Source organism: Epinephelus lanceolatus, chromosome 18, assembly GCF_041903045.1.
Source record: "Epinephelus lanceolatus isolate andai-2023 chromosome 18, ASM4190304v1, whole genome shotgun sequence".
NCBI classification, from domain to species: Eukaryota; Metazoa; Chordata; class Actinopteri; order Perciformes; family Serranidae; genus Epinephelus; species Epinephelus lanceolatus.
Genome location: NC_135751.1, coordinates 20,380,734 through 20,395,698, shown reverse-complemented (window position 1 = coordinate 20,395,698; position 14,965 = coordinate 20,380,734). Strand labels below are relative to the sequence as shown.

The following is a 14,965-nucleotide window of genomic DNA, read 5'->3' as shown; positions in this document are numbered from 1 at the left end:
ATCAAAGCACATGAATGCAGTTTGTGTTGTTTAATATGGCACAAGGCCTGTGTCTAGTTGACATGGGTTAGTCATTATGTTGCTCAACGCTTAGGCATTTTGTGTCCACTTGTCAGACATATGATTAAGATGTTTCAATAAAGCAAGTGTAATGCCAGTTTGTCTCTCTCCTGGTGGCTCACGTTTTTTTAAAGCAGCTCCTTGTCTTTTGCTTTTCTGGGGCAGACAGTCTACAAATCTTTTGAAATGGTCGACTTTTTGCCAGTGAGAATGACTCAAAGTTAACAATTACACATGAGAGGTCAATTTTGACCTGTGTCAACATAGGCAGGTAAGAATCAGATTATTTGTTGTTTGGACCCAGTATCTTCTCACCAGACAGTGTTTAGATCCAGTTGTAACAGACTGTGTGACACTAAATAATGTCAGCACTGTTAAGATCCTGTGCTCACAGTCTCAGATCTGTGGATGGACTCAAACACAGCAAAGCTTGGAAATTACCCAGCACAGGTCTGCTCCAGTGGTGTCGGTGAGTTCAGTGTTTTTTTAAGGGGTGTCCCTTTGCATGATGTAATTGAGCCAAATGGGACATGCTCCTGGATCAACATTCCACATTGTGTTCCTGGACCAGCATTGCAATGAACCAATCACAGCCCTCTGACATCATCACTGCACTGCTCCTTTGTATTTCTTCTGAGCTGAACCAAGTTTTCCAAGATTACATTTGTTCAATTGAAAAATAAATCCCCAGTAACATTGAACAAACACCTTATAAGCTACTGCAGGGTTAGTGAGTTAGCTTGCTAACTAGGTAGGCTATGCTAACGAGTTAGCTTGCCAATAGGTTAGAATTTTTTCACTAACATTAGGACTAAAGATAATATCATTTTGTGGTTGCAAAGAGTTGCAGTGGACATATTATTTATTTTATTTTGATATTTCAATAAATATACTGATGTGTAGTGCCAGCCTCTTTCTGTCCTGGTGGCTAATGTTTGTTATCAGCTCCTTGTCTTTGGCTTTTTAAGTGTGAACAGTATAAATCTTTTTATATTGACAACTGGCTTGTAGCCAGTGAGAATGAGTGGAAGTTAAAGATTACACATGGGTGGTAAATTTCAACTCAAGATAGGCAGGTAAGACTGAGCTTATTAGTTATTAGGACCAAGTATCTTCTCACCAGAGAGTGTTTAGATCCAGCTGTAACAGGCTGTTTGATACCTAGGAGCAATGTCAGCACTGTTAAGATCCTGTGCTCACAGTCTCAGATCTGTGGATGGACTCAAACACAGCAAGGCTTGGAAATTATGCAGCACAGGTCTGCTCCAGTGGGGTCGGTGAGTTCAATGCTTTTTATGTTCAGTGGTCAAATGGCAACATGGTTTTACTCAAATACTTATTGAAGATGCTTTGAAATCAAGTGACAAAGATCTAAATGTAGAATTGGTTATCAGTCAATAATTTAAAAAACATAACAACAGTATTACAGACAATACTAATCTCACTGGGTCCATCACTTTTAGCCAGGAGGAGGTCAAATTGAACAGCTGGTTGTCATTTAACATTTTAACATTCAGTGTGCCCCTGACTGTATTTCTCATTTGCTGACTGTTGACATGTTGATATTAACATATTATAAGCACAAATTTGTGTTAAGACCATCTTCCACAACCAAGTATTTTGAACTGGCTTTGCACAGAGACAATGCACTTTAATTAATGGCCAGGGAATTGAACAATTGTGTTCTATAACACTGTCTGTCTTTATGCCTCCGTGTTGGCGACAGCTGTTGCCAGAGGCATTATGTCATTTTTTATCTAAAAGGTCATAATGTTCTGCAGAAACACTTTTCTGGCCATTATTCAGCACCATAACTCAAGAACAGAAGGAGAGACATCCACGTGTTAAAAGGTTTTAGCTCCTTCACAGCAACATCCATATTTATATGAGTCTGGACAGACATGGACGCAAACTGTAACTGTAACCTGACTGGTTAGCGGAGGCGTACAACCACAAAGCTGTAGCCTAATTCTAGGGTTTTCCCTTTTGTTTTGTTTTTACAAAAACAGCACAGCAGAACCAGAGATACCAATATCTTCCTTTTTACTCTAAGCATTCTTCTTCCATGTCAAAACCTGGTGTCGACCCATTTCGCATCTCCTCACCTTCTGGATTTACTTCTGGGTTTGCAGCCCGCTAATCATGCACTGTAGTTTGCTGCAATATCGGTATAAAAAGTGTGTCCAGATTAGGCCAGAGACTGTCACTGAAACCTGCCTCTGGTTCTTTTAGGTTTAAGGGTCATTATCAGTGCACTGAAAAAATGGCTCCTCAAAGTTGTGTCTTTTTGCATTAATCCACTGATGTTTTGATGTTCCTTAGCCATGAAGACTAAGCCTGATGTTCTTGATGTGAAACACCTGTGCTTTCCTAATTCTATGTATGCCAGGTCCCTCCATGTGGACACTCCTCCCAACAAACCCTCTCTGACTACCAGCTATGTCCATGGCACCTCCACCATCCCTCTGCTCCCCCTGACTGTAGGCCAGTGCCTGGACTCCACAGTGCAGTGCTGGCCTGACCGTGAAGCTGTGGCCTTCCTGCAGGACGGCATCCGGAAAACCTTTGCACAATTTCAGCAAGATGTGAGTTTTAGACTTTGTGCCTTTATGCATGTTTCAACACTTAAAACAGCTATTAATGATGTACCAATGAGTCTCTGCAACAACTATTGAGATATTTGTACATTTTATTGCAGTTTCAACATGATAGAATAGCCATTTGAACTTTAGTACGCCTAATAAAATCACGTGTGGCCATCCTGATGCACAGAATGTGCCTTCTTAAAACTATTAAGCCTGTTTTGTCAATGACTCTATGTGAAGTAGCACCCATTGGTTTGATGGTGTGCATTGGTGCTCTTCCTTTGGGGAAATCATCACCAAACTTCTGTAAATTACAAAAAACTTAGAAAGCTAACGAACTAACTAACTGTTGGTGAAGAATTATCTACTATTGTTGTGACGCTTGTTGGTGCAGGTTGACAAGGCGGCTGCAGGTCTGCTTGCTTTGGGCCTGAAGAGAGGCGACAGACTGGGAGGTTGGGGACCTAACACGTATGAATGGATCCTTTTCCAGTTTGCTTCAGCCAAAGCTGGAATTATACTGGTCAGTCTGGGAATTGTTTGCAGCTTTAACAAGTGTCAAGTGTCATTGAGTAGGACATTAACCCCTTTCAGGGGCCCTGGAGAGCTATTCTGTTGTTGTACCATAATACTGTAAGTATTCATTTCTTAACACACTATGATATAATATGACATTCAGCCATGCAGTGCAGAATATATTATGTGTACAATATGGTATCTATGATAAAGCCCTCTGGAAAATGTGGGTTGAAGGGCTGGAAATGTACACTTGACAACTGTTGTTATATGTGCAGGTGTCATTGAACCCGGCCTATCAGGTGAAGGAAGTGGAGTTTACTCTAAAGAAGGTAGTAACTAAGTACATTCACTCCAGGTACTCTTGCTGTACCTAAGTATTTAAATTTTTTGGCTACTTACACTTCTACTACATTATAATTCAGAGGCAAATATTGCACTGTTGACTCCACTGCATTTATTTTATACCTTTAGTTTCCAGTTACTTTGCAGGTTCAGATTAATAATACAAAATATAGATATGTATTATGGAAAAAAGATAAGACTTTATTGGTCCCTTGGCAAAATTCGCAAACTATGTGGCAGTATATACAGAGAAAACACAAGCGCCCTTATACCAGTTGCAACATTGAAGTAATGTACAATTATAGTTCACTAATATGATGGGTCACACAATGTAAGAATTTTTACATTTGTAAAATTTATAGATTTTCTACACTTCATTTCACTGTGATATTGCTATTTATACTTAAGGAAAAGATAGGAGTATTTCTGCCACCAGTGAGAACCACATGTATTTCATAGAAAAAATAATTCTTACACACAATTATGTAAATACAGAAATGCAACAGACTTGATTTGTCACATGCAGGTCCAGTGTAAAGCTGTGGTGTGCCCGACCCGCTTTAAAACCCAAAATTTCTGTGAGATGCTGAGGGAGCTCTGCCCAGAGATCGACACAGCTCCAACAGGCACGATCAAAAGCTCCAGGTTTGACAGACCCAATGAGAAATGTCACATCTAACACATGTTCTTCCTCTGTTGTCATTTCGGTAGCAAGAGACTGTAAATACTTTTAAATTACAATATGTGAGTAATAGTTTTGTGGATGTGACCTAAGAATCCTGTTTTGGGTCTGCCAGGTTGCCAGACTTGCGTATGGTGATTGTGACAGATAGCAGACAGCCAGGGATGCTCAACGTAGAGGATGTGATGCAAGCAGGAGAGAGTCGACACCACAAAGAGCTGATGGATCTGCAGAGTAAACTGTCCTTCGATGAGCCCATCAACATCCAGTTCACATCAGTAACCTTCAGCATCTTTCACACTATCACACATGTACTGTATAACTTGGGCTGACATTATGATCTTACAGTGATTCAAAACAAATCATGTTGCTTGTTTATTTGTTCCAGGGGTCTACAGGGAGTCCAAAGGGAGCATGTCTTTCCCACCACAACATTGTAAACAATGCTTATTTTTTGGGTCTTCGACTTGGTTATGGATGCAGAGTAAGTCTATACTTGTCTCTTCTTATTTTAGGAAAACGCAGGTAGTGAAAGTGTAATTAATCTTAAAGGCCATATTTCTATCAGCCTCAGGTGCGAGTGTGTGTGCCTGTACCCATGTACCACTGCTTTGGCTCTGTGGCTGGAGGGATTTGTATGGCAGTACATGGCATCACACTGGTCTTCCCTTCCCCTGGCTACAACAGCCGAGCCAACCTAGAGGCCATTCAGAGTGAAAAGTATGGCATGCTGCTCATCACCTAAATGACTATCAAATAAACAACATTATGCAACTTAATTGATTCTTACTTTTCTCACTGAAGGTGCAATTTTGTCTATGGCACTCCCACAATGTACACTGACATGCTCAGCCAACCAGATTTACACAAGTACGATTTGTCATCAGTTGAAGCTGGTGAGTGATTTGAAGACTGTGTTGTATTTAGATTGGTGTTTAGCAAGCTTTTCAATAAGTGCTGCTGTGTTTTAGGTCTCATGGGAGGTTCTCCATGCCCTCCTCAGATTGTGAGAAGACTGAGAACAGACATGAACATGAAAGAAATAACGGTGAGAGGTTACATGTCCAATATAAAACTTATACGAGTATATTTTCTCATATGAGAACATGTGTGCATCATGTTTTAATAGTTAGCTTATGGAACCACTGAGAACAGCCCCGTTACATTTCTGGGATTCCCACAAGACAACGAGGACCTGAAGATAAATACTGTTGGATGTATCATGCACCACACTGAGGTATGACCCATTTTTTGGACAAACCTTTATCTACCCATCACCATAACTATACCGTGATTTAGTGTGCTGGTGTGTCTTCATTATAGGCCAAAGTGGTGGACCCTACTACTGGGGAGATTGTCCCTCTGGGGGCCTCAGGAGAGCTGATGATCAGAGGCAGCTGTGTGATGCATGGATACTGGGACGATCCGGAGAAGACCAGAGAGGTTATCTCCCAAGACCGCTGGTACAGGACTGGGTAAGATCCTACATGTACCATGTGCGCTGATGGGTATTAAAAAAGTAAATACAAGGATTCATGCTCAGGTGGGAAATATTGTATGTTACATGTGACAGAGTGTGAAATTTAGAAATTCAGTTACAATTATCTGATACAGTACAGGCCAAAAGTTTGGACACACCTTCTCATTCAATGCGTTTTCTTTATTTTCATGACTATTTACATTGTAGATTCTCACTGAAGGCATCAAAACTATGAATGAACACATGTGGAGTTATGTACTTAACAAAAAAAGGTGAAATAACTGAAAACATGTTTTATATTCTAGTTTCTTCAAAATAGCCACCCTTTGCTCTGATTACTGCTTTGCACACTCTTGGCATTCTCTCCATGAGCTTCAAGAGGTAGTCACCTGAAATGGTTTCCACTTCACAGGTGTGCCTTATCAGGGTTAATTAGTGGAATTTCTTGCTTTATCAATGGGGTTGGGACCATCAGTTGTGTTGTGCAGAAGTCAGGTTAATACACAGCCGACAGCCCTATTGGACAACTGTTAAAATTCATATTATGGCAAGAACCAATCAGCTAACTAAAGAAAAACGAGTGGCCATCATTACTTTAAGAAATGAAGGTCAGTCAGTCCGGAAAATTGCAAAAACTTTAAATGTGTCCCCAAGTGGAGTCGCAAAAACCATCAAGCGCTACAACGAAACTGGCACACATGAGGACCGACCCAGGAAAGGAAGACCAAGAGTCACCTCTGCTTCTGAGGATAAGTTCATCCGAGTCACCAGCCTCAGAAATGGCAAGTTAACAGCAGCTCAGATCAGAGACCAGATGAATGCCACACAGAGTTCTAGCAGCAGACCCATCTCTAGAACAACTGTTAAGAGGAGACTGCGCCAATCAGGCCTTCATGGTCAAATAGCTGCTAGGAAACCACTGCTAAGGAGAGGCAACAAGCAGAAGAGATTTGTTTGGGCCAAGAAACACAAGGAATGGACATTAGACCAGTGGAAATCTGTGCTTTGGTCTGATGAGTCCAAATTTGAGATCTTTGGTTCCAACCGCCGTGTCTTTGTGAGACGCAGAAAAGGTGAACGGATGGATTCCACATGCCTGGTTCCCACTGTGAAGCATGGAGGAGGAGGTGTGATGGTGTGGGGGTGTTTTGCTGGTGACACTGTTGGGGATTTATTCAAAATTGAAGGCACACTGAACCAGCATGGCTACCACAGCATCCTGCAGCGACATGCCATCCCATCCGGTTTGCGTTTAGTTGGACCATCATTTATTTTTCAACAGGACAATGACCCCAAACACACCTCCAGGCTGTGTAAAGGCTATTTGACCAAGAAGGAGAGTGATGGAGTGCTGCGGCAGATGACCTGGCCTCCACAGTCACCGGACCTGAACCCAATCGAGATGGTTTGGGGTGAGCTGGACCGCAGAGTGAAGGCAAAGGGGCCAACAAGTGCTGAACACCTCTGGGAACTCCTTCAAGACTGTTGGAAAACCATTTCAGGTGACTACCTCTTGAAGCTCATGGAGAGAATGCCAAGAGTGTGCAAAGCAGTAATCAGAGCAAAGGGTGGCTATTTTGAAGAAACTAGAATATAAAACATGTTTTCAGTTATTTCACCTTTTTTTGTTAAGTACATAACTCCACATGTGTTCATTCATAGTTTTGATGCCTTCAGTGAGAATCTACAATGTAAATAGTCATGAAAATAAAGAAAACGCACTGAATGAGAAGGTGTGTCCAAACTTTTGGCCTGTACTGTATATTTCTAATCTTAAGCTCACTCATCTCACATTTAGCTGATTTTTCCTGATTCAACTTTCCTTGGCCATGGAAATAACATACTGGAATTCATTCTTTGGGTGGTGTTCCCCTTGAAGATTTCACATTTAGAATTACATTTAATATTTAGATTTGTCAATTATTTTTTTTTTACATAAACACATTGTTAACAGTTAATGTAACCTACTTTTTTCATTCAGCACTCCATTATACGTTGTGTTTTGTTTTTTTTCTTCTTCTACACAGTGACACGGCCAGTCTGAACAGTCTGGGATACTGCCGCATTGAAGGACGCATAAAGGACACGATCATCCGAGGAGGGGAGAACATCTACCCTGCTGAGATAGAGCAGTTCCTTGCTACACATCCCAAAGTTCAGGAGGTGCAGGTGAGACCTAATAGCACTAGAGGGCAGCAAAGATATACATGGCCTCCACACAGCTGACAGCAAAGATACACCTTGAAGTCATAATCGCTTTTGCTTAATGTGAATACAGTTGTAGATGTTCTTTTTATTGTTCATTTCATCATTTAATGAGAATAAATTCGATGTTTTACAATGAGCCGAGACGCTAATTCTACACTCTAGTCATTTTCCCTGCTTCCCAGGTGGTTGGAGTGAAAGATGAGAGGCTGGGTGAGCAGGTGTGTGCCTGCATCAGGCTGAAGGAGGGCCAGACCTCCAGTGCAGAGGAGATAAAAGCATTCTGCAAAGGCCAGGTGAGAGTAGGTTATGTTAAAAATAAAATATCTCAACATACTTATAATCAAAGCACAGCTGTTCAGTTTGTGTTGTTTCTTCCTAGATTTCTCACTTCAAGATCCCACACTATGTGATGTTCGTAGACAGCTACCCTCTGACAGCTATAGGAAAGGTACAATCAGAGTGCTACAATTCTTCTACTGTACGATCAAGATGGCAGTGCAGATTATGGTTGACTGAAAAGACTGCTGCTTTTTGTTTTTACAGATCAAGAAGAACATATTAAGGGAAGAAATGGACAAGAAGTTATTCCATCAGTTTTATTAAGTGAAGGACTGTTAATAATATTAATAAGGGGTGTCTTTTTGCATGATGTAAGTGAGCCAAGTAGGACATGCTCCTGGATCAACATTATGTTCCTGGACCAGCATTGCAATGAACCAATCACAGCCCTCTAACATCATCACTGCACTGCTCCTTTGTATTTCTTCTGAGCTAAATCAAGTTTTCCAAGATTACATTTGTTCAATTGAAAAATAAATCCCCAGTATCATTGAACAAACACCCTATAAGCTACTGCAAGGTTAGTGAGTTAGCTTGCTAACTAGGTAGGCTATGCTAACGAGTTAGCTTGCCAATAAGCTAGACGATTTTTCACTAACATTAGGACTAAAGATAATATCATTTTGTGGTTGCAAAGAGTCGCAGTGGACATATTTTATTATTTATTTTATTTCGTTTCAATAAATATACTGATGATGTGTAGTGCCAGCCAGGGCTGGACTGGGACAAAAATTTGGCCCTGGACTTTTTGGTCCAGACTGGTCCACCACTACAATCCGCATTCAGATACTGTGCCAACTCGCCCCCCGTTGAAGTACATAAACAGACAAGCCCTTAATAACACTAGGCTACTATACTGAACAATATCCCTTTATATTCTGGAGCCTTGAATAAAATAAATCATGACTACACAGTATGTTGCTCACTTGGTCTTAAGAAGGATACTGGAGAAAGGATTTAAGATTCAAGAGTGTTTATTTATCACTCACTCATAGGCGGTGAAACTGTCATGGCATTGGCAGGCTGGCAGCAAGGTACTGTAGGTCACTCACAATCACACAAATAGAGAGCCCTGTGAAAGACAGACAACAAAAGATGTATACATTATTTAAGTGATAACTGAACAATATCCATGCAAGTTATCAAGTCTTGACTAAAATACATGTATAATAGATAGCCAAGAAAAGAGGAAAGTAATTGTATTGCTCTTACAAGGAGGATGCTGGCTAAAGCACATCAGGACACTGGCAACAAGGAAGACAACTGTAAGTCCCTCACAAAGCACACACTGGAACAAATATAAAGCCCTCCTCAGCCCTGTGAAAGACAGATAACATTATTAAAGTGATTACAAATTGTAAAAAAGACGTTCATTGCATGAACGTCTTGGTCCAAGGCTAAACCTTTATATGAATGAGTGTTTATCCACACCATGCTGGCACACACCTACTATCACCACCACCACCAATCTCCTCCTGCTCCTGTACCACCTCCATGGCAGCGGCAACCTCACTTCCACTTTTCACTGTCCGACACCGACACCACCTGCTGCTGAGAGGGACCCGCAGGCGCAGCTGAAGCCAGGCCGGCCCCCGCTAACATATCTGAAACTTTTCTGCTCTTAGCAGCACCAGTCGCGAGAGCTTTTTTTTTCCGCCCCTGGTGCCAGTGTCTTTCTGTCCTGGTGGCTCATATTTGTTATCAGCTCCTTGTCTTTGGTATTTTATGTGCAGACCATATAAATCTTTTTATTGCCAACAGGCTTTTAGCCAGTGAGAATGAGTGGAAGTTAAAGATTAACGTTACACATGGATGATAAATTTCAACTTAGGTCAAGAAAGGCAGGTAAAACTGAGCATATTTGTTGTTAGGACCCAGTATCTGCTCACCAGAGAGTGTTTAGATCCAGCTGTAACAGACTGTTTGATACTTAGGAGCAATGTCAGCACTGTTAAGATCCTGTGCTCACAGTCTGAGATCCGTGGATGGACTCAAACACAGCAAGGCTTGGAAATTATGCAGCACAGGTCTGCTCCAGTGGGGTCGGTGAGTTCAATGCATTTTATGTTTAGTGGTCAAATGGCAACATGGTTGTACTCAAGTATTTATTGAAGATGCTTTGAAACCAAGTGACAAGGATCATTGTGAGATATCTAAATAGCCTATAGGATTGGTTGTTCATCGATTTAAAAAAGCACAAATTCAACTATCTATCTGATTCAGAATGGACAGGTTTTAGGCCTCTGCTCCGATGACAGGTGTGGCTATATGTTTTTGTCTGTCCCATTGCTGTGAACACAATATCTCAACAACACCTTGCGGGAATTTCCTCAACTTTGGCACAAACGTCCACTTGAACTTGATGAACTGATCAGATTTCCTTGGTTTAAGGTCACATTGCAATATCTCAAAAATCTCAAGAATGCCTTTCTTCAGTTTTGGCACCAACCTCAACTTGGACTCAAAGAAAAACTGATCAGATTTTGGTAGTTAAAGGTCAAGGGTCAAAGGTCACTGTGTCACTGTAAATTACCCATAATGCATCTCAACCAACTACAGTTTAATCAGAAGATATTTGGGTTTGTTATTCTAGTACCGGCTAATGTAGTCTTGCTAGCCTAAAGCAGAAGAGGACTGAGCTTACGGAGGGCTGGGAGATCACTTGCCAAGTTGTAGCCCATGGATGTATTACTAGATCTGAAAACCCGAGCCCAAGATGGTGCCTATTCAGTCCAGTGAGAAATGCTCACCAAAAAAGTTAAAAGCTTCTGGGTTACCTTCAGGGTATGCTACTCACTGAACATGCGCAGTAGTTGACTGCAGTATTGATATGAGCATTGTGGCCAATTTGGTCCAAGGACTGTCACTGGAAGATGCCTTTTGTTTTGGTAGGCTACACTTAAAAAGAGGAACATGAAAATTACTTGTTACTTAAACTGACTGCTGTGCTTTTCCTCATTCTTTGTTTGCCAGGTCCCTCCATGTGGACACTCCTCCCAACAAACCCTCTCTGACTACCAGCTATGTCCATGGCACCTCCACCATCCCTCTGCTCCCCCTGACTGTAGGCCAGAGCCTGGACTCCACAGTTCAGCGCTGGCCTGACCGTGAAGCTGTGGTCTTCCTGCAGGATGGCATCCGGAAAACCTTTGCACAGTTTCAACAAGATGTGATTCATTTCAATGTTTACTCAATAAAATAGCTGTTAGAACTTTTTACACCTGACAAAATCACATGTGTTAATCCTAAAGCACAGAATGTGCCTTTTTAAAATGACTGTCTGGTGTGTCAGTGACTTAAAATGATGCAGCAACCATGAAATTTAGTTTCACAATGTGAATTTGTTCTTTTCTTCTTAAGGAAATCATCACATCCTCTGAATTACAGGAATACCTTCATTGCATGCAGTAAAAAAAAAAATCATTAAACGCTAACAAAGGCAGGAAAGCTAAATTGTAAAATGTCAGAATTCTACTGTCAGTGGTGACAACATACCTGCTATTGTTGTGACATTTGTTGGTGCAGGTTGACAAGGCGGCTGCAGGTCTGCTTGCTTTGGGCCTGAAGAGAGGCGACAGACTGGGAGTTTGGGGACCTAACACGTATGAATGGATCCTTTTCCAGTTTGCTTCAGCCAAAGCTGGAATTATACTGGTCAGTATGGGAGGTGTTTACAGATTTACAGTTTAATCTTGTGGTTAAAGAGTGTGCTCTGTGTTCCCAAACACCCTGCTGTAAAGTGTCAGTGAGCAGGACATTGACCCCTATCAGAGGCCCTGGAGAGCTACTCTGTTGTTGTAAAAGAAATAAGTATTTATATCTATATACAGTATGACACTAAAGGAACTCTTAAATCACACATCAGATATTGATCAATACATTATTTAAGTTGAAAATCTTTACTGATGTGCATTGTATGATTTGTTGAGAACAAAATGGCATAACACCAGTCATTGAAAACCAAAATCATTAACCAACTGATGGCTGGATTCAAAATCCCACTAAAAGTAGAAAGTACACTTTGAAATCACAGGCTGATCCTTTATGCAACCTGATCTCACAGAAATACGTGAAATGAGCACGACCTCTTAACACCGCATTCTGTGGTGGCAGCACGTAATGGGTTGAAATTACGTGCTGCCACCACGGAAACAATGCCAATGTAAAGTCAATTAGGATCCTTTTTCGTGGTGTCCACACGGATTCCCTGATTCAACAACGTCCTGTATACACAAAACATGAAAGTGTTCTTGATATTAAAATGGCAAATATATTCCTCTGTTATAATTTCCCACCAATAATAATAATAATAATAATACTACAGTTTAATCATGTAGTGCAGAATATATCATGTGTAAGGTATGGCATGTACTATAACGTCCTTTGAAAAATGTGTTGAGGGGTTGTATACATAGACTTGACGTGAAACTGTGAAAAATGTATGTTGAAGGGTTGCATGTACTGTAAATTTGCCGTGAAACTGTTGTTATATGTGCAGGTAACATTGAACCAGGCCTATCAGGTGAAGGAAGTGGAGTTTACTCTAAAGAAGGTAGTAACTAAGTACAGTCTAGTCTGGGATACTGCCGCATTGACGGACGCATAAAGGACATGATCATCAGAGGAGGGGAGAACATCTACCCTGCTGAGATAGAGCAGTTTCTCTATACACATCCCAAAGTACAGGACGTGCAGGTGAGACTTGGAACCACTAGAGTGCAGCAAAGATCAGAGACATTGTCTCTGAACAGCTGACAGCAAAGATACACCTAGAAGCCAAACTTTCGATTGTAGACGTTCTTTTCATCGTTAATTTCACAAGAATATAATCATTGTTTTACTAAAGAGCTGAGACATTAAATCTACATTTTAGTTGTTGTATTTCTCTGTCTGTTTCCCAGGTGGTTGGAGTGAAAGATGAGAGGCTGGGTGAGCAGGTGTGTGCCTGCATCAGGCTGAAGGAAGGCCAGACCTCCAGTGCAGAGGAGATAAGAGCATTCTGCAAAGGCCAGGTGAGAGCAGATGATATAATACATAAAATATCCCAGCATACACATAATCAAAGTACAGCTGTTCAGTTTGTGTTGTTTCTTCCTAGATTTCTCACTTCAAGATCCCACACTATGTGATGTTCGTAGACAGTTACCCTCTGACAGCTATAAGAAAGGTACACACTTTTGATTTGACACCAACAACCTAACTATTAAGATGGCAGCGGTAAGATATGGTTGATTACTACAGTGAGACTGAAATGGCTGCTGCTTTTTGTCTTCTTAGGTCAAGAAGAACATACTGAAGGAAGAAATGGAAAATAAATTATTCCATTGATGTTGTTTTAGTGGAAAAACTGTTAATTATATTAACAAGGGGTGTCCTTTTGCATGATGTGATTGAACCAAGTAGGACATGCTCCTAGATCAACATCTCACAGTGCGTTCCTGGACCAACACTGCAACTACCCATAAACAGCCCTCTGACATCATTACTGTGCTGCTCCGAGCTCAACCAAGTTTTCCAAGATTAAGTTTGTCCAATTGAACAAAATTCTCAGTAACACCGGACAAAAACCTCATAAACTACTGCAGGATTAGCAAGTTAGCTTGCTAACTAGGTAGGCTATGCTAACGACTAAGCTTAAAACAATATTCTAGCTTATTGGGAAGCTTACTTGTTAGCATAGCCTCCCTTGTTAGCAAGCTAACTCATCTAGCTAATCCTCATAAGGATTTTTTTCATTTGTCCTAACTTCTACTTTGTTAACGTAGCTTAGCTCTGAAGAAGCTCAAAGAATTTTAAAAGAAGCACGGGCGCAGCACACTGATGATTTTAGAGGGCCGTGACTGGTTGATAGCAATGTTGGTCCTGGATTGCACTGTGGGATGCTTGATCCATGTCCTACTTGGCATGGATCTGCGTGTTCACAGGAAAAAGTATCCCATGGCCTGTAGGTGGCACTGCAGGCTCCATCATGTGAAGCTGTAATCATTCAAACCAACATTTTGTTCAGTTTGTGATTATCAACCTTTTGAATAAAAAAATGTCATCACTTTATCATTTTATCCTGTCAGACATTTGTAGCATAACACAACATGTTTTAGCCATATCTCAAGAATGTATATGTAATTATGACAAAATGTCACACATATGTCTAATAGCATAAAATAATGAAGTGATGACATTCTATATCCAAAGGTCAAAGGTCAGCTTCACTGTGGCATCATAATGTAACTTTTCTGGCCATTATTTAGCACCATAACTCAGGAACAGATGCAATGTGCAATACAATTTCTGTGCTACCAAGTCAAGTTGACAAGGGTTAGGCATTATATTGTTCATCTCTGAAATATTTCTGTGTCAATTTGTTAGACAAAATGATAAAGATGTTTCAATAAATTTCCACTTTGTATTTACGCTTTACGCTGCTGCAACTCTTTTAGAATCTTACTGGATTTTATGATTTATAGTTTTACAAATCTATGATTTTATGAATCAGTCAATCCATGTTTTAAACTGTTTTTAAATGTCCTTTAATATTAAATTGCCTTGTCTGTTTTATGTCCACTATGTCTATTTTCATGTGAAGCACTCAGTGCTTATAATGCACTCATTGTAGAGAACTCTGTGCTGCATTTATTGTATGTAAGGTGCATATCAGTTTATTATTATTATTATTGTTATTATTAAATATACTGATGTGTAGTGCCAGCCTCTTTCTGTCCTGGTGGCTCATGTTTGTTATCAGCTCCTTGT

General features: G+C 40.6%; 2 protein-coding genes and 1 long non-coding RNA gene across 5 annotated transcripts; 2 read left to right on the top strand and 1 right to left on the bottom strand.

Moving 5' to 3' along the window:
* The first annotated feature begins 1,176 nt into the window (after positions 1 to 1,176).
* Positions 1,177 to 9,285, top strand: LOC117250695 (medium-chain acyl-CoA ligase ACSF2, mitochondrial-like). The gene is made up of 16 exons (XM_078161759.1): positions 1,177 to 1,337; positions 2,450 to 2,645; positions 3,040 to 3,168; positions 3,440 to 3,493; positions 4,033 to 4,151; positions 4,304 to 4,466; positions 4,577 to 4,672; positions 4,757 to 4,908; positions 4,993 to 5,084; positions 5,160 to 5,236; positions 5,318 to 5,425; positions 5,512 to 5,663; positions 7,696 to 7,837; positions 8,059 to 8,169; positions 8,256 to 8,324; positions 8,420 to 9,285. The coding sequence occupies exons 1-16, from the start codon at positions 1,231 to 1,233 to the stop codon at positions 8,477 to 8,479; spliced, it is 1,827 nt and encodes a 608-aa protein (XP_078017885.1). The 5' UTR covers positions 1,177 to 1,230; the 3' UTR covers positions 8,480 to 9,285.
* Positions 4,276 to 9,897, bottom strand: LOC117267892 (uncharacterized). 2 transcript variants are annotated; one of them, XR_013488084.1, is made up of 4 exons: positions 9,662 to 9,897; positions 9,428 to 9,532; positions 9,205 to 9,287; positions 4,276 to 4,415 (listed from the first exon to the last, which is right to left on the bottom strand). It is a non-coding gene; the product is annotated as an uncharacterized LOC117267892 (long non-coding RNA). The 2 variants fall into 2 exon arrangements; XR_013488083.1 differs by lacking the exon at positions 4,276 to 4,415 and adding an exon at positions 8,020 to 8,156 and having other exon boundaries at positions 9,662 to 9,896.
* Positions 9,898 to 10,030: 133 nt separating this feature from the next.
* Positions 10,031 to 13,868, top strand: LOC117268324 (medium-chain acyl-CoA ligase ACSF2, mitochondrial-like). 2 transcript variants are annotated; one of them, XR_013488082.1, is made up of 7 exons: positions 10,031 to 10,261; positions 11,189 to 11,384; positions 11,741 to 11,869; positions 12,714 to 12,910; positions 13,117 to 13,227; positions 13,314 to 13,382; positions 13,493 to 13,864. XR_013488082.1 is itself a non-coding variant. In XM_078161761.1 (7 exons), the coding sequence occupies exons 4-7, from the start codon at positions 12,827 to 12,829 to the stop codon at positions 13,541 to 13,543; spliced, it is 315 nt and encodes a 104-aa protein (XP_078017887.1). In that variant the 5' UTR covers positions 10,043 to 10,261; positions 11,189 to 11,384; positions 11,741 to 11,869; positions 12,714 to 12,826; the 3' UTR covers positions 13,544 to 13,868. The 2 variants fall into 2 exon arrangements, 1 of the variants encoding a protein (XP_078017887.1); XM_078161761.1 differs by having other exon boundaries at positions 10,043 to 10,261; positions 13,493 to 13,868.
* The last annotated feature ends 1,097 nt before the right edge of the window (positions 13,869 to 14,965 follow it).

Coding starts and splice junctions, on each gene's coding strand:
- LOC117250695 (XM_078161759.1), top strand. CDS start 1,231: ATGTCAGCACTGTTAAGATCCTGTGCTCACAGTCTCAGATCTGTGGAT. Junction 3,169..3,439: donor CCAAAGCTGGAATTATACTG/GTCAGTCTGGGA, acceptor TTATATGTGCAG/GTGTCATTGAACCCGGCCTA. Junction 8,170..8,255: donor AAGCATTCTGCAAAGGCCAG/GTGAGAGTAGGT, acceptor GTTTCTTCCTAG/ATTTCTCACTTCAAGATCCC.
- LOC117268324 (XM_078161761.1), top strand. CDS start 12,827: ATGATCATCAGAGGAGGGGAGAACATCTACCCTGCTGAGATAGAGCAG. Junction 13,228..13,313: donor GAGCATTCTGCAAAGGCCAG/GTGAGAGCAGAT, acceptor GTTTCTTCCTAG/ATTTCTCACTTCAAGATCCC. Junction 13,383..13,492: donor CTCTGACAGCTATAAGAAAG/GTACACACTTTT, acceptor TTGTCTTCTTAG/GTCAAGAAGAACATACTGAA.